This window comes from Ranitomeya variabilis, chromosome 6, assembly GCF_051348905.1.
Source record: "Ranitomeya variabilis isolate aRanVar5 chromosome 6, aRanVar5.hap1, whole genome shotgun sequence".
Taxonomy (NCBI): Eukaryota; Metazoa; Chordata; class Amphibia; order Anura; family Dendrobatidae; genus Ranitomeya; species Ranitomeya variabilis.
In genome coordinates, this window is record NC_135237.1 from 37,681,715 (window position 1) to 37,699,938 (window position 18,224).

At 46.7% G+C, this 18,224-nt stretch overlaps 1 protein-coding gene across 1 annotated transcript in view; it reads left to right on the forward strand.

Annotated features, from left to right (window-relative positions):
• The window catches only part of MINDY3 (MINDY lysine 48 deubiquitinase 3), a 92,714-nt gene that overhangs the window by 28,001 nt on the left and 46,489 nt on the right, over positions 1-18,224 (forward strand). The window contains exons 8-11 of the mRNA XM_077268243.1: positions 2,661-2,734; positions 3,738-3,817; positions 8,463-8,533; positions 11,807-11,887. Coding sequence (XP_077124358.1) covers positions 2,661-2,734; positions 3,738-3,817; positions 8,463-8,533; positions 11,807-11,887 — 306 coding nt within the window. The remainder of the gene's footprint in view (positions 1-2,660; positions 2,735-3,737; positions 3,818-8,462; positions 8,534-11,806; positions 11,888-18,224) is intronic.

An 18,224-nucleotide genomic window follows, 5' to 3' on the forward strand; every position in this document is an offset into this window, starting at 1 on the left:
ATGTGAATGAAATGAAACACTATGGTAGAAGACCCATGAGGACCCCACTGCTGACACAGGGACATAAAAAATCCAGACTGCAGTTTTCTAGGAAAGTGTCTTGTGGACAGATGAGACCAAGATTGAGCTTTTTGGTAAAGCACATCATTCTATTGTTTACTGAAAACAGAATGAGGCCTACAAAGAAAAGAACACAGTACCTACAGTCAAATTTGGTGGAGGGTAAAGAGCTGTTTTGCTGCCTCTGGCACTGGGTGCCTTGGCTGTGCAGGCATCATGAAATCTGAAGATTACCAAAGGATTTTTGGGTTGCAGTATAGTGCTGTGTCCTAGGTCATGGGTTTTCCAGCAGGTTAATGCTTCAAGAAGCTCCCAGAAATGGAAGAAATCAAAGCGCTGGAGAGTTCTGAAGTGATAGCAATGAGTCTTTATCGAAATTCCATTGATCACCTGTGGAGAGATCTTTATTTCTGTTGGAAGAAGGAGCCTTCAAATATGAGACCTGGAGCAGTTTACAAAAGAAGAGTCCAAAATTCCATTTGAGAGGTGTAAGAAGCTTGTTGATGGTTATAGGAAGCGATTGATTGTAGTTATTTATTCCAAAAGGTGTGCAACTGAATGTGTTAAGGGGGGGGGGGGGTGCAACAATTGTGTCTGGACCATTTTGGGGGTTTTGTGTGAAATTATGTCCAATTTACCTTTTTTTTTTTTTCTTTTTTTGTTTTTGTGGTGTTCCAATACACACAAAGGAAATAAACATGTGTAATTGCAGCAATTATCTGGGAGAAACACTTCATTTTCTGGAACAATTTAAAGGGTGCCAACAATTTTGGCCATGACTGTAAATCATTTTTTTTTTTTTAGGAAAGAAAAAAAAATGTCTTCAGCCCTGATTTTGAGGATGAGATCCTGCACTCTCTCCAGACTGGGAGACTTTACTATCTGAGTAGATCTCTGCCTATGGTCTATTACAGGGAGTCTGGCAGGAGCTGTATGGCTGCACTGAACCTTATGGAGAAAACGAGCAGTGACCCAAAATGCAAATGAGCTGGTAAATGCTCGGAGGGCCGCTGCGGCTCTTACCACCTACTGAACCTTCCTGACAACTCGCACTTGGTCTTAGCTGACGGGTTTGTCACTCCTATACTTCACTGTTATCTGCAGTGAGATCGCATACTGGCCCTGTACCAGTTCATGTTCAGTGCTCCCTGCTATGCCGTGCAGCCTTGCCGACATGTGCAGCCTCTTTGACTATAAGTAGAGCTCCCTGCTATGGGGTGCGGCCTCCCTGACTATATGCAGCGCTCCCTGCTGTGGGGTGCGGTCTCTCTGACTATATACAGCGCTCCCTCCTACGGAGAATGGCCTCTCTGACTATATACAGCGCTCCCTGCTATGGGGTGCGGCCTCTGACTATATGCAGCGCTCCCTGCTATGGGGTACAGCCTCTCTGACTATACAGCGCTCCTTCCTATGGGGAATGGCCTCTGACTATATGCAGCGCTCCCTGCTATGGGGAATGGCCTCTCTGACTATATGCAGCGCTCCTTGCTATGGGGTGCAGCCTCTCTGACTATATGCAGGGCCCCCTGCTATGGGGTACGGCCTCTCTGACTATATACAGCGCTCCTTGCTATGGGGTACGGCCTCTCTGACTATATGCAGCGCTCCCTGCTATGGGGTACGGCCTCTCTGACTATATTCAGTACTCCCTGCTATGGGGTACGGCCTCTCTGACTATATTCAGTACTCCCTGCTATGGGGTGCGGCCTCTCTGACTATATTCAGTACTCCCTGCTATGGGGTACGGCCTCTCTGACTATATTCAGTACTCCCTGCTATGGGGTGCGGCCTCTCTGACTATATTCAGTACTCCCTGCTATGGGGTACGGCCTCTCTGACTATATTCAGTACTCCCTGCTATGGGGTGCGGCCTCTCTGACTATATGCAGCGCTCCTTGCTATGGGGTGCAGCCTCTCTGACTATATGCAGGGCCCCCTGCTATGGGTTACGGCCTCTCTGACTATATACAGCGCTCCTTGCTATGGGGTACGGCCTCTCTGACTATATGCAGGGCCCCCTGCTATGGGTTACGGCCTCTCTGACTATATACAGCGCTCCTTGCTATGGGGTGCAGCCTCTCTGACTATATGCAGGGCCCCCTGCTATGGGTTACGGCCTCTCTGACTATATACAGCGCTCCTTGCTATGGGGTACGGCCTCTCTGACTATATTCAGTACTCCCTGCTATGGGGTATGGCCTCTCTGACTATATTCAGCGCTCCCTGCTATGGGGTACGGCCTTTCTGATTATATGCAGCGTTCCCCTCATTATATTTTGTTCTTCACAGGAAGCAAATGTTTTATTATTAGGATTTCAGGGTTATGGATCAGATTAGGATTATTGTCCACTTTGTTACACAGGGTGTAAGACCTCAAGACAGATCACAGTATGACCCCTCTAAAGAAGGAGCTAAAGAATAAACAGGTCTTGGAGGGTATTAGGCCATATCTCTCCAAAGTCTGTGCTCCTCGCTGGCCAGTGACCCCCCAGTACACATCTCTGCTAGGTTTACTTTGGGTACCAGGACACCTATAAAGCGAAGTTTGTCTAAAAATCATATCTTCTCTTAACAACATTGTCTTACTTTTTTACCAGGGAATCGAAAATGTTAAAAATGAAATAGAAGATGCCGAAGAGCCTTTGATTGACCCTGTATACGGGCACGGCAGGTGAGGACCCCACTGTACCGCACCTGTAAACCCTTATACATATATGTTAGGGAGTTCAGGGCTTTTTCCTGAGAATTAGTTTTTGGGTTTTGTTTTTTTTTGCTATTTGCCTTCAGCTAGTTGAAACTTAGTTATCCCCCCCCCCCCCACCCCCGATCTCTGCCGCTGCCCCAGTCTTTGTTGACAAGCTGCAGCGGACACATGATGACTTGGCACGAGAAGCTGAGCAGAGCAGTCCATGTGCTCATCGACATCCGCATCACTGATGAGCCCAGCGATTGGCTGCAGCAGTCACGAACACTGTCGTCAATGTCTTGCCTGTCAACGAAGACTGGAGCTAGGACAGAGATACAGCTCTGTGAAGGGTGAATAGCTTCTGAATATCCTTTTATATCACACAGCACTAAGAGAAGGCTACTAGGAGCATTTGACTACCCGGCGAGGTTAAGGACTTAAAAAGTGCATTAAATCTCGTATTTGTACGTATTTATCAGTAATTTGCATGATGGTGCACATGGCCATCAACAGCATGACCAAAGCAGCTTTGATTCTCAGGCTGTCTGTGGCGGTAGTAAACCCTGTCTGTTTTCTCCATCACTGTATACCCAGAGCTAAACAAGTGCTTTGTACACAATAATAGAAGGCACTGACAGTGCTTCCTTCTCCGGACCCACCCAGTCATCATGTGATCACTGTGTATAGGGAGGGAGCAGGAGACCCAGACAGCTGCTATGCAGCCAGAAAGACAGCATTTCCCTTGTCACCTGGTTTATTATACCTGCCCCAATGTCAGGGGAAATTGAGTAAAGAAAGCATTTCTCTTATGACCTTTGTAGGGGGCACAATATGTGAAATAAATGAAAAATAACAATAAGAAAAGCTTCTTCCAATCCAAATAAAAAAACAAACAAAACCTTCTCTAATATATAAGAATAATTGTTGTAGGAAGAACACATTTTCAAATATACGGTATATCATATATATTTCTTTTTTTTTTCTCCAGCCAGAGTCTGATAAACCTTCTCCTGACGGGACACGCGGTCTCCAATGTGTGGGATGGCGATCGGGAATGCTCGGGAATGAGTAAGTTACGTCATTTTCTTAGTTTTTGTGCTAATATGCAGCGTATTAATAATCGGGCACACGTTCCCCTCAGCGCATTCATGTGCATCACCAGGGGTCCATCTGCAGAATCCGTGCCAAAATCCGCACTGAATCCTCAGCATATAAAGACAATTCAGCATTGTGCTTTCTGCAAGCTTTTTCGTAAAGAACACTGTTTTTGGCTTTATCTCCCTTTTTTTTTTTCTTTTGTATAAAAATTTTGTTTAATTCCGTCCAATTTTGGGATATTTCAAAGGTACAAAATCCCCAGAAGCCCCAAAGACTGATGACCTTTTAAAAGGGGGTTATGAAAAACACTGATTTTTTTTTTTATATATTAACTATGAAAAACACTGGTGATCTCTTCCCCAGCTTTCTGCTGTGCTGTACCTTTGTTTTAATGCTGCGATATTTACTGTGGGCAGGATAAACAGGTAAAGGCTTGCCGTCCTCCTTATACTGACATTGCCTCTGTATACAGCTGCCTGAATGTCCCTGCTTACAAGTTTTAAGATCGTACAGTATCCAGTGAAAACCAAACAGCAGCCCGTGATTAAAACACGATCTGCTGCCCAGCATGAGAAACTGGATCCTTCCATCGGCAGAGAGGGAGTGAGCAGGGAAGGAGGACAGGGGAGAAGGGAGATCACATTTAACATCTTGGTCCAAATTTCTGAGCTGGTTAATTTCACTATGGATTTTTTGAGGGCCAGATCTTTTTCCTTATCTCTCCTAGAGGGGGCTAATATATTAGAATATTAGATAATATCACAGAATCAGAATATTGTGATATTTACAGTTTTTCTGCACTACTTCAGTCAGCCACCAGAGGGCAGTACAGGCCCATACATTTATTAGGGGGGCAGGATGTAGAGGTGGCGACCTCGCTCAGGGCTTTTATAGGTCTGGAAAACCAGAGACAAACCTTTTTCCGTTTAGGTAATGCCTCACTGTCTGTTTTCTGCCATTATTAAACCTTTTTTTTTTTCCTTTTTAAGTACTAATGAAGCTTAAGTGTATTCTGCGCCAAGGGCCGAGGAGATGCAGGAGATAAGAAATTGTGTGTTTTTCATCTTTACTTGGCTTTTCACTCATTTTAATGAAAATGTTTGAGAGGATGGAAAAAAAATAAGCAATCCTATCCAATTTTTACCACTGTGCAGCAAATCCAGTACGAACGGTTTTGTTTCTGTAGGAAGTGGGGGATGGTCTTTTGTATTTCTGCTTTCCTGCTTTCACTGTCGTCAAAGTGCATGTAGACAAAACAGAGAAAGTTTAAAGCCGGCAAGCCATTCTGAGGGGCAAGAAAGTTCCAGCACCTATAGTGCTGGCAGAATTCTGATAAACTGGAACTGGCCACTTAAAAAGTGAAGGGCAAGTTGCAGGTTATAAGAATCAGGACCATTTCTGGATAGATTAGTATATTCACCAGAAGCAGATTTAATTTGGTGCAAGAGGGTGAGGGCGACAAGGCCATGGTTTTTCTACAGATTTTGCCTAAAAGGACAGGTAACTCTTTAAAACTTCACCCCAGCTATGAACAATCTAAATCTCTAACATCGCTGATCCGATGTCCTTGTTTTAAAAAGATATTACATTTACATATTACATTTAGATTATCTGTTGTGTATTCATTTTTTATATAGGAATGTTTATTTGGGATGGCCACTAGGGGGCAGTGTGATAAAATATTATCACTAGGAGTAAACCGCACACCATGGCGAGAATAGAAAGCTCCGCTGCGCACTGTTTGTATTTAACTCTTTCCTTTCCAACATTTATAGCCATTGTTTCTTTTTTTGGGGTGGGGGGGTGGTTAAGTTTGTACGTAACACACACTCACCCCTACCTCTGTGTGTGTATACAGTATATAACTTTTTATATAACGTATGTTTTTATGTTGCTACTTTTTAATAAAAAGCTTTGTTTGTTTTTTTTACATTGATACTTCTGTTATATATAATTTTTTAAGGTGTCATTTAATGTACCATGAAATATTTGGAAAGCAGAAAGAAAAAACTTGGGGTAGAATGTGGTCACAGCAGAAACCATAAAGTCGTCGGGGAATTAAAGCTGTAACATTTTTTTTTTTTTAAGTGATGAGCCCCTCGCGGTAATTTTGACAAATCCCATAGGCCCCCCCCCCGTAGCGTCACCGTCCTCATTATTCATCGCTTTTTCATGTATCGCAGACATTGTGATGTCTCCTGACCCTATATAAATAGTTGTCGCTGCTGCAGCACCTTCCACCCACACAAGCCTGTGTAAACCCAGCAGTGTTACTATCCCCCGCAGCTGATCCTGTGTAAACCCAGCAGCATTACTATTCCCCCGCGGCTGATCCTGTGTAAACCCAGCAGCATTACTATCCCCCGCAGCTGATCCTGTGTAAACCCAGCAGCATTACTATTCCCCCGCGGCTGATCCTGTGTAAACCCAGCAGCATTACTATTCCCCCGCAGCTGATCCTGTGTAAACCCAGCAGCATTACTATTCCCCCGCGGCTGATCCTGTGTAAACCCAGCAGCATTACTATTCCCCCGCGGCTGATCCTGTGTAAACCCAGCAGCATTACTATTCCCCCGCGGCTGATCCTGTGTAAACCCAGCAGCGTTATTATTCCCCCGCGACTGATCTTGTGCCCAGCATTGTTACTATCCCCCGCGGCTGATCTTGCGGACGAGGATTCGGCTCAGGGGCGTCCTGATTACCAATTAGTTACATTGGTTGCTGCAATCATCCGGCATTGTGATAATAAGCCTCAGTCTGATTTTAGGCAACACTGTAGTGGAAAAATGCAAATGGCGACTGCCTCTTCTCCCGGATTTTCCAGAGGAGGTGAGGAGACAACGGTCCACCCACCACCTCCACCTGCTAATACTCGCTGTAGAGGGGAAGACTTCAGCCCTGGCCCCCAACCCTCTGCACCCTGCTGGGTGGGACAATGGACACCACACGTCCCAGCGTTTCCCCTTCAGAGGTAGACGTTGGAATGCCCACCATGCCTGTGGTGGGGGGGAGATGGCGGCCATTCCCACCCACACTGCCTGCGGAGGGGGGAGCCTATGGCCACTTCCCACCCCTTCTTCCTGTGTAGGAGGGAGGCCATGATCCGCGCACCCCAGATCCGCACCCCAGCACGTCCTGCGGAGGGATGACGATCCGTTTGCTCCCATGCTTCTTTCAGTGCTCCTGCTCTCTGTGAAGGGTGAGACACCGGTCTTGTGGAGGTGAAGATGACTGCCCCCACACTTCCTGTTGAGGGGAGTGACAATGGCCCACCCCAGTGCTTCCTTCAGAAGGGGAGACGAAATGACGGCACGCGCCCCCGGGCTCACAGCAGAGGTGGAGACGACGGCCCATTCTCTCTGCGTGCGGGAGGGGAGACGACTGTCTTCTTGCCCGTGCTTCCTGTGGCTGGGGGACGACCTCCGGTGGGTAGATGATGCTTCGCTCGCCTGTGCTTCCTCAGGAGAACGGACAACCACCTTCCAGTGATGGGGAGACAACGGTCCGCCTGCCTGCCCACTCGCTTCCTGTGGAGGGTAGACAACGGTCCGCCCGCCGCCTTACTGGGGGGATAGACAACGGTCCGCCTGCCCGCTTCCTGTGGAGGGTAGACGACGGTCCGCCTGCCTGCCTGCTTCTTGTGTTAGGGGAGACGACGGTCCGCCTGTCCGCCCGCTTCTTGTGTTAGGGGAGACGACGGTCCGCCTGCCCGCTTCTTCCTGTGGAGTGGTGACGACGGTCCGCCTGCCCGACCAGCTTCTTGTGTTAGTGGAAACGACGGTCTGCCCGCCTGCCTGCCCGCTTCCTGTGTTAGGGGAGACAACGGTCCGCCTGCCTGCCCGCTTCCTGTGGAGGGTACACAACGGTCCGCCTGCCCGCTTCCTGTGGAGGGTAGACGACGGTCCGCCTGCCCGCTTCCTGTGGAGGGTAGACGACGGTCCGCCTGCCCGCTTCCTGTGGAGGGTAGACGACGGTCCGCCTGCCCGCTTCCTGTGGAGGGTAGACGACGGTCCGCCTGCCCGCTTCCTGTGGAGGGTAGACGACGGTCCGCCTGCCCGCTTCCTGTGGAGGGTAGACGACGGTCCGCCTGCCCGCTTCCTGTGGAGGGTAGACGACGGTCCGCCTGCCCGCTTCCTGTGGAGGGTAGACGACGGTCCGCCTGCCCGCTTCCTGTGGAGGGTAGACGACTGTCCGCCCGCCCGCTTCCTGTGGAGGGTAGACAACGGTCCGCCTGCCTGCCCGCTTCCTGTGGAGGGTAGACAACGGTCCGCCTGCCTGCCCGCCCGCTTCTTGTGTTAGGGTAGATGACGGTCCGCCTGCCTGCCCGCGTGCTTCCTGGGGATATATCCTGCCTTTATATATGGCAGTATTGGGGCGTCGCTGCATATTTAGACACATTTTAGCCCTGTGGGTTCCCATTCCTCTGCTCTTGGGCTCGGACGCCTCCTGTGTGGTGCACGCTTACACACAAGTGCCACTCTGTACGTTTCCAGGAGGAATATCAGAGGGACGGCACAGCTGTTTAGTAAAGATTCTTTAGAATTGTTTTTTTTAAATCCGACCCCATTAGGGCGAGTGTACACGTATTCTAATGACCCTTGTTTTCTTTTTCTAGAACTGCTGGGTATTCACAGTCAGGCGCAGGTCGGTTTTCTGACACTTATGGAGTCCCTGCGATACTGTAAGGTAAGCCCCCATCTTATCATTGACTCCTCCTTCTTGCCGTAGTTTCTCTTTCCTCCGTATACCGGCTGCGCAGCGTTCCTGGGGGGACGGCGTATTTTTAGCTGACGTCCCGGAACGTGAGCCCCTGACAGATCCGATCTCATGTGACGGACACACTGTTCCCGTCGGATGGAGGAGCCGCTCCTATTAGTTTCCAGGCACAATAGTCTCACTGTTCTGCCCGGACGTGTTAATAATGCGTCCGTCAGGTGAGCGGCCAGATGCCGGCTTTGTGGTTAGGCTTTCACATCGCTCTTCCTTTCTGCTGCTACATAAGAATATATTTAACCACGCGAAGAACCGTCTGTTTTCTGTAACCTCCGGGGAGTGTATGGATGAAAGAAGGGGCAGGATTCTCCGTAAACCTGTCCATGCGAAGAGTGATGTGTAAAATTCCCTACTCGGGTGAATGGACAGTATTACAGCTGGGATCCTCTTAGCTGGGCCCTTTACTCCAACAACACTGCCCTACTGTCCTTAAGGGTTAAATGCTATGGACACCTTTAACATGGAAATAGTGATTTTTTTTTACATGTCACTGGGTTACCTTTACTTAACAAAATTGCAGTTTCAGTCTGCAACGTTTTGATTAATTTTCACCCCCCTCCCGGATATGAAATTTGCAGCCTGATCTAAGATTTAGGTTTTTTTCTTTTGTGGAAGTGTCTCTTTCAGTAATATAGGCTGGATGAGGACTGTTCATGTATTCATGTATCAGCACAGCTTCTATCCTGCATTTTTCTCCATGTGCTTTCCTACTTATCTGTATGATGTTTGTTCTGCCCTCACTGAGACTGTGGCCGCTTTCCCCCCTCCTTATGATGGGAAGATATGTTTACAACTCCCTCCTTATTGCTATCTCTAATGCTACAGTCACATTATCCATATTTGATCAGTATTTCCCATCAGTATTTGAAAGCCAAAACCAGGAGTGGGTGATAAATGGAGAAGTGGTGACGTGTTTATTTTTTTTAATACTTTTCCTCTGATTGTTCCACTCCTGGTTTTGGCTTATAAATACTGATGTCAAATACTGATCGCGTGACCATAGCCTAACACTGAGAAAGGGGAGGGGGAGAACTGAGGGATTTCTTAATTTTTTTTTTTTTTTTTTTCCTGTTTTCTCTGCCCTCCCTGAGACGATAGCTGCTTTCTCCCCAACTAACGTCATGCTTAGACACCACGGAGCAGACTGTCAGTCATCCTGATAGACAGTCACGTCTCTTCTGTAGAGCAGAAGAGAAGCCCCGCTCCTTTGGAAATGTGGCGTCAGTGGAAGCTGCAGAGATCGGCGCCAGGCAGGCAGGTAGAAACTATTTTTTAGGCCCATAGTGAAAAAAGAAAGTAGTCCTGGATAAAAGTCCATAACATGTAAACATAAAATACGTCTTGAGTTTTAATGTTTTACTTAAAGGGGTTTTTCAGTTTCTCGGTCAGGTTGTACAGCTGTTGCACAGAGCGTCGCCCTCTCCGGAGGACCTGTCCTGTCCTGCATCTCATTGATTCAAATGGACAATCTGCAATGCCCAACTTCTCCTGTGGTGGCGCTGTGTTAAAATTAAACACTTTCTGCCATGTCTACTGATTATTGCTGAAGATCCCAACGGTGGGGATCACATTCTGATCAGATTATTGTAAAGGGATCTTTCTTACAAAAAGATAAAGTAGAGAATCCCTTTAATTTTGGCAGTCTAAACCTTTAAAAAAATGTTGGGGTCTTTATTATCAGACAGGAGTTTTGGCAAAGATTGTGAATGACCTCAAACAGTGGAATGTTCGCCCCGGATTGTGCGGCCAATCAGATCTCTTCTTTATTTTCAAAAGAGCCTCTGAAGAACAAGAGCTGGAATCTGATTGGTCACTGAGTGGGAAAAGTTCCTGAAGTTTTCCCCCAACTCCTTTATCTGCAGGACACATGTAAGAACACAGAACTTCACACGACCTGTGATCCTCGGCTGCTTTTTCATCTTTCAGGCCTATAAATGGAGAGGAATTTCCTTGTTTAAACCTTTGGCTTCTCCTTGTGTACACCATCTGCGGAGACTTTCCCACCTCTCAGGGACGCGGAAGCCCTAAAAGAAACCACTGCCCGTCCGTACCCGCCTGTTTATGGCTTTGATGATGTTTTCAGGTTTACAGAGTAATGAAATTAGTCATCTGATCATGGTGTGTGAAGAGGAAGGGCACCTGATTCTCTTTTTTTTTTTTTTTTTTTTTTTTCCATCTTGTGCCACTCATTGACTTTTTTGTAGCAACTTTTTCAATAAGGGGCCCACGGCGGTGCATGAATTTTTTACCAAAATCCAAAAAGTCCTCTGTTTTTGCTACTCTTTAGTGCAGAATAAATTGCATTTTCCGCTAATATTTTGCAAAATTTGCACAAACATTTCAGGCCAATACATCTAGGAACCCCACATAAAATAAACTTCAGAGCGACACAAATCAAAACTAGAACAAAAAAAAAGGCTCAAAAACAATAATGAATCTGCCTCGAAATGTTTTATACAGGTCGCAGGGCCCAAATCCACAAGACTGAATAGTCCGTGTGTCCAAAAAGGAGGTAAGCTTTCTTTAAAGGGGTTCTCCACTTTTTGACTGAACCCCTATGTATTAGTAGGGTTCTCTGAACAGACGCCCGGTGCCTCTCCATGACCGACCTGTGATCAATTTATGAAAAAACGTTGCAGAAAGAGTTAAAATGTGCTGCAGTGCCTCCGCAGGAGATGTAAAGCATTACACAATTCCCATTAAAATCAGTAGGGCTACACATGTACTGCATAAATAAACATTTTTGGGGTGGGTTTGGAGAAGGGTCCCACAATTTAAATGATGGTTACTTTTTTTTTTTTTAAGGGTAAGAAATTGGTTAAAGATAGAATTAATATAGTAATGATTTGGATCTAAAAGACGAATTGGTGATAAAAGGTGGAGTGTCCCTTTAAACTTGAGTCTGCATAGAACAACGCTATCAGTGTATAGCACCGCAGGAGATTGATTAATCTCGAGAAAAGATTATTTTTTTCCCCGAGATTGAAAAATCTTTCTTGCAGATGATCCGATTTCACTTGTCAGGCCAAGATTCATGTTTCGCCCTCGTTCCACCTATTTTGGGCTAAATAAATAATCTGTTTTGGGAAATGACCTTTTGCAGTAAATGCTGATTTTCCAATTCCGCGGTACATGTAGGGTTCTTGTTGATGATTTGCATTTTTCTCCTTTTATTTTTTTTTTCAGGTGGGAAATTTCTTGAAATCCCCCAAATGTCCCATCTGGGTAATCGGCAGTGAGACGCATCTGACAGTGTTTTTCACCAAGGTGAGTAATGTCACTGACCGATATATCGTGGTCTGCCACTGCTGGGGGTAAATGTGTGAGAAGGGTGTGAAAGAATACAGTACCGCATGTGCAATGCGAGATGGATCTGTAGACTGGTGCATGTGCAATGTGAGATGGATCTGCAGACTGGCACATGTGCCGTGCTAGATGGATCTGCAGACTGGTGCATGTGCAATGCGAGATGGATCTGCAGACTGGCACATGTGCTGTGCGAGCTGGATCTGCAGACTGGCACATGTGCAACGCGAGCTGGATCTGCAGACTGGCACATGTGCAATGCGAGATGGATCTGCAGACTGGCACATGTGCAATGCGAGATGGATCTGCAGACTGGCACATGTGCAATGCGAGATGGATCTGCAGACTGGCACATGTGCAATGCGAGATGGATCTGCAGACTGGCACATGTGCAATGCGAGATGGATCTGCAGACTGGCACATGTGCAATGCGAGATGGATCTGCAGACTGGCGCATGTGCAATGCGAGATGGATCTGTAGACTGGCGCATGTGCAATGCGAGATGGATCTGCAGACTGGTGCATGTGCCGTGCGAGATGGATCTGTAGACTGGCGCATGTGCCGTGCGAGATGGATCTGTAGACTGGCGCATGTGCTGTGCGAGATGGATCTGCAGATTGGCACATGTGCAATGTGAGATGGATCTGTAGACTGGCGCATGTGCAATGCGAGATGGATCTGTAGACTGGCGCATGTGCAATGTGAGATGGATCTGCAGACTCGTGCATGTGCATTGAATGAAGCTACCTCGGTGGTCTGTTTCATTAAGCAAATGTGTTGCAGATTTATTCGTTGTAGCCGCATGGCACATGGCAGGTTCTTGCCAATTTAAGACATTTGCTCTGTCGATTGTTCATTTATTGTCAAAATTGTCCCCTGTGGTCGACTTTTACCTATATGTATGAGGTCTGTAAGAGGCTTCAATAGCGGCTGCAATTAAAGGTTGGTCTGCATGACTATTCAGACTAAGCACAGGCGATATTTCACCTTTTGTCGTGGGCAAACATTTAATTGCACCTTCCCACCTACCTGATTTCCATCTATCTCAACAGTCTTGCGCTCTGTAAAGCTAGAGCTGTCAATCAAAGATGAGGAGGAGGGGTGGAGATAGTTTTCCCTCTATCAGGTAGGAAGGAGCACTTACATTTTTAGCCACACCAAGGGTGCACCGAGCGCCTGTGCTTGGTTTGTACAGTCCTTCTGTGCTGACCGTCCCTTTAAGAAACTAAAGTAAGGCTTCCAGACATCGGATGGTAGTACAGTAATGGTAGATGTCTTTAGTTCATGTGCAGCCACATAGTGGCCCCAGAGACACGGAGGGGCCCCATGTAGTGCCCACAACAGGGGCCCACTGCTGTCTTCATATGGCATAACTATTACCATCATATAAGGTTGCATTTGCAGTTTGTTTTTTTCTCGTACATTAAAGCACTGAAAAAAAAATTTTTCTTTAAAAAACGTGGGCGATTCCCACTATGACAGCCCCCTCTCTGCTGGGTGATTTATCACCTCTGGTTGCCGAGTCCTCATTGATGGCACTAAGTGATAGGTGACTTTTGACCCCCGTAGCCCCGGCGGGGGGGAGTTTGCTGCTTGTGACCCCTGGATGTGTGTTCCTTGTGCTGTGGGGAGTATCCTTAGTGGCATTACAGATGTGACCTCGCCACCGCACACAATAAATGGCGGCTGGAGGAAAGCCACTTCTGATTCCTCACATGTGGAGGAGGAGATCTTTTGATACAGAAATGTATACTTTGCCCTCCTATCTAAAAACAATTAAAAATGTGTCTCATTACATGTCGTAATGACCCCCCACTGATGGCTGAACTGAAGGGCTGTGTCGTCCATCATAATCTGTTCTTACTGGACCTTCTCTGTGATTTCAGCACAGATGTATAGATAAATGAGCATTAAAGGGTTATTCTAGGATTGTTGATAACCTGCTGATTCAGCACAAAGATGTGGAACTGCAACCTCCTGGGTCAAGAGACCCGTTCCTGGAATGACTGAGCATTTCAGCAGTCAACTCCTCCACGATCCTGAAAATGGGACGTCTTGAATGGAGCTGATGTGAGCATGCGCAATGCTTGGTAGTCCCATAGACAATGAATGGAGCTGATGTGAGCATGCGCAATGCTTGGTAGTCAGACAGACAATGAATGGAGCTGATGTGAGCATGCACAATGCTTGGCAGTCCCATAGAAATGAATGGAGGCATTGTGAGCATGTGGTACTCCGATTTACAATGAATGCAGCTGATGTGAGCATGTGAAGTGCTTGGCAGTCCCATAGACAATGAATGGAGCGGATGTGTGAATGTGCAGTGCTTGGCAGTCCAATAGACCATAAATGGAGCTGATATGAGCATGTACATTGTTTTTCAGTGACTCCGTATACAATGAATGGAGTCGATGTGAGCATGCGCAGTGCTTGCCATAGAGAATGAATGTTAGCATGTGCATTGTTTGGCAGTCCCATAGAATGCGCAGTGCTTGGCAGTCTCATAGACAATGAAAAGAGCAGACGTTGGCATGTGCAGTACTTGGCAGTTTCATAAGCAATGGATGGAGCCGATGTCAGCATGATCTTCGCTGCTTCTTTTAAGAGTGCCCAGTGGTCAGACCCCCAGTAATTGGCAATTATTACCTATCCAGTGGATAAGAGTTTACTTGATTTTTTGCGGGGTAAATCATTTAAATTGTAACTACATTTTTTGTACTTTTTTAATACTTTGGAGCCCCTTAAATGCCCTATGAATAGAGCCAGGTCCTGACATAGTAAAGGCCAGCCCCCTTCTCTGTCTATGAACAGGCTTGATGGAGAGCAGGGGGACTGGCTTTGTTCCTCAATTAAAGAGAACCTGTCCCTGGGTCACAAGTGGGCAGTTTCTGCTTTTATTCTACTCCCTGTCGCCCCCTGAGTATTTATCTTGTATATAATGGTGGATGCGTCCTTTTGTCCAAAGCCGGGATGACCCTGGCGCCTGAGTCAGTGCGTGCACATATAGGCGCCATTTTATTGAAGACCTTGTGTATGGGAATTCGCAGACAGTGTCTTCAAAAATGGTGGCGGATATCGCGGGATGGGCACATGTTGATTCCGGCACCACTTTATGGAAGCATTCTACTACAGCGTCACATAGCAGTGTACACGCGCCAGCCACCGCCATCATCCCTATGGACAGCACATGCGCACTATGTTGACGTGTGTACTACATTACTTGAATAAACCGGCGCCGGAGTCAGTGCGTGTGTACTAATATAAGCATATTGGGGGCGCTAAATAAAGAGGACAATATCCCAAAAAACAGTCCTCTACAGGGCAGCAAAAGAGGACCCACCTACCGAATATGGCCTCCCCCCTGTAACGAGGACCCTCCTAACGAATATGGCCTCCCCCTGTAACAATCAGCTGTGATTGGTTAAGAAATCTGGCAGTAAGTGTTCACTTTCTCTGCAGTGCCCCCGCAGGTGATGTGCAGAATTACAGTGTATATTCAAATCCAGGCGTTCTCTTTGAAATGCAGGACAGGGTTGGTCCTCCAGACTGAGAGACGCTCCTTGTAACCGTGATCTGCTCTACTGATGCCTTTTAAGGGGGAAAGGTTATTTTGGGGGTTTTTTTTCTTTGCACTGAAGTCCTTGTAGACAATGACTGTGAAAATCTAATAAACAGCCGTGTGTTTCCTGGTGATCCCAGAGGTGATCTCTTCACTTTCATGCACTGACCTGGGTCAGGCCAATAGTGTCTCCCGGGAAGAGGTTATCTAAACACTTGATTGACAGCAAAGTCCCCGCAGATTGTCATCAGAGGAACAAAAAATATTCTGATGGTTACTATTGTTTTATATAGAAGTTACACGGAATCCTATAGATCTGTCTGGTCCGCACCTCCGGCTCCATAACATGCTGCGCTGCATTTCATTGGGTTGTCCAGGATTAGGAGAACATGGCCAGCGTCTCCTAAAGTCTGCCCCACTCTAGTCCACAGGTTGATTCTGGTACTGCAGTTCAGCTGCAGTACCAGACACGACCTGACCAGAAGTGTGGCGCCGATTTGGGAAGAAGAAAGTAGCCATGTTTATCTAACGCTTGAAAGGGGAATCTTACCTGCGGATGTTCTGCAACGTACAAAAGAAAAACCCTAAAACCGCTGAAATAGAATGAAACTGCTCAGATATGGGGTCAGGCGGTTATAGGGACAACATTTACATAAAAAGACGGTATTAGCAAGTTTTGTCATTTCTACAGATTTTTCTGTGCAGGCAACGTAATTCTGCTTTATTATCTCACCAGTCATGTGTACAGCATGGGGTTACCAGGGATAATGTGTATAGATGCACATCACAAGGAATTAGACGCTGTTCACATGATAACATTAAATATTTATGGCCTACAATCCTACAAGGTCACGTGTGAGGATGGGATGAATGGTGCAAAATATATATATATATATATATATATATACACTACACTACACTGCTCAAAATAAAGGGAACACTTAAACAGAATCTAACTCCAAGTAAATCAAACTTCTGTGAAATGAAACTGTCCACTTAGGACCAACACTGATTGACAATCAATTTCACATGCTGTTGTGCAAATGGAATAGACAACAGATGGAAACTATTGGCAATTATCAAGACACCCTCAATAAAGGAGTGGTTCTTCAGGTGGGGACCACAGACCACATCTCAGTACCAATGCTTTCTGGCTGATGTTTTGGTCACTTTTGAATGTTGGTTGTGCTTTCACACTCGTGGTAGCATGAGACGGACTCTACAACCCACACAAGTGGCTCAGGTAGTGCAGCTCATCCAGGATGGCACATCAATGCGAGCTGTGGCAAGAAGGTTTGCTGTGTCTGTCAGCGTAGTGTCCAGAGGCTGGGGGCGCTACCAGGAGACAGGCGAGTACACCAGGAGACATGGAGGGGGTTGTAGGAGGGCAACAACCCAGCAGCAGGACCGCTACCTCTGCCTTTGTGCAAGTAGGAACAGGAGGAGCACTACCAGAGCGCTGCAAAATGACCTCCAGCAGGCCACAAATGTGCATGTGTCTGCACAAACTGTTAGAAACCGACTCCATGAAGATGGTCTGAGTTCCCGATGTCCACAGATGGGGGTTGTGCTCACAGCCCAACACTGTGCAGGATGCGTGGCATTTGCCACAGAACACCAGGATTGGCAAATTCGCCGCTGGTGCCCTGTGCTCTTCACAGATGAAAGCAGGTTCCCGTTGAGTACGTGTGACAGACGTGACAGTCTGGAGATGCCGTGGAGAGTGATCTGCTGCCTGCAACATCTTTCAGCTTGACCGGTTTGGCAGTGGGTCAGTAATGGTGTGGGGTGGCATTTCTTTGGAGGGCCGCACAGCCCTCCATGTGCTCGCCAGAGGTAGCCTGACTGCCATTAAGTACCGAGATGAGATCCTCAGACCCCTTGTGAGACCATATGCTGGTACGGTTGGCCTTGGGTTCCTCCTAATGCAGGACAATGCCAGACCTCATGTGGCTGGAGTGTGTCAGCAGTTCCTGCAAGATGAAGGCATTGAAGCTATGTACTGGCCCGCCCGTTCCCCAGACCTGAATCCGATTGAACACATCTGGGACATCATGTCTCGCACCATTAACCAACGTCACGTTGCACCACAGACTGTCCAGGAGTTGGTGGATGCTTTAGTCCAGGTCTGGGAGTAGATCCCTCAGGAGACCATCAGCCGCCTCATCAGGAGCATGCCCAGGCGTTGTGCCTGTATGGCCTCCCTACGTGGAGGCCACACACACTACTGAGCATCATTTCCTTGTCTTGAGGCATTTCCACTGAAGTTAGATCAGCCTGTAATTTGATTTTCCACTTTGATTTTGAGCATCATTCCAACTCCAGACCTGGGATATTAGTTGTGGTTTACGTTAAGTTTTAGGTTTTATTGTTCTCAACACATTCCACTATGTAATGAATAAAGATTTACAACTGGAATATTTCATTCAGTGACATCTAGGATGTGGGATATTAGTGCTCCCTTTATTTTTTTGAGCAGTGTATATTATATTATAGGTCCTTCCAAATACCTTATGGGATCTGCGACTTAATATGCACCAGGAAACTAACAGAAATGTGGGGTCCGGCAGCAAATATCCATGTGCTAATGATAACGCTGGGCTCTTGCTTATATCTTCCAATGCGAAGTTCCTTAAAAATGACAGCAAAAAAGAAAAATGATCACTAAATAGAAGGATGGGATTTGATTTCTCTTATGAGTACTTGATACAAATCTGATCAAGATGTTTCCTGCTTCT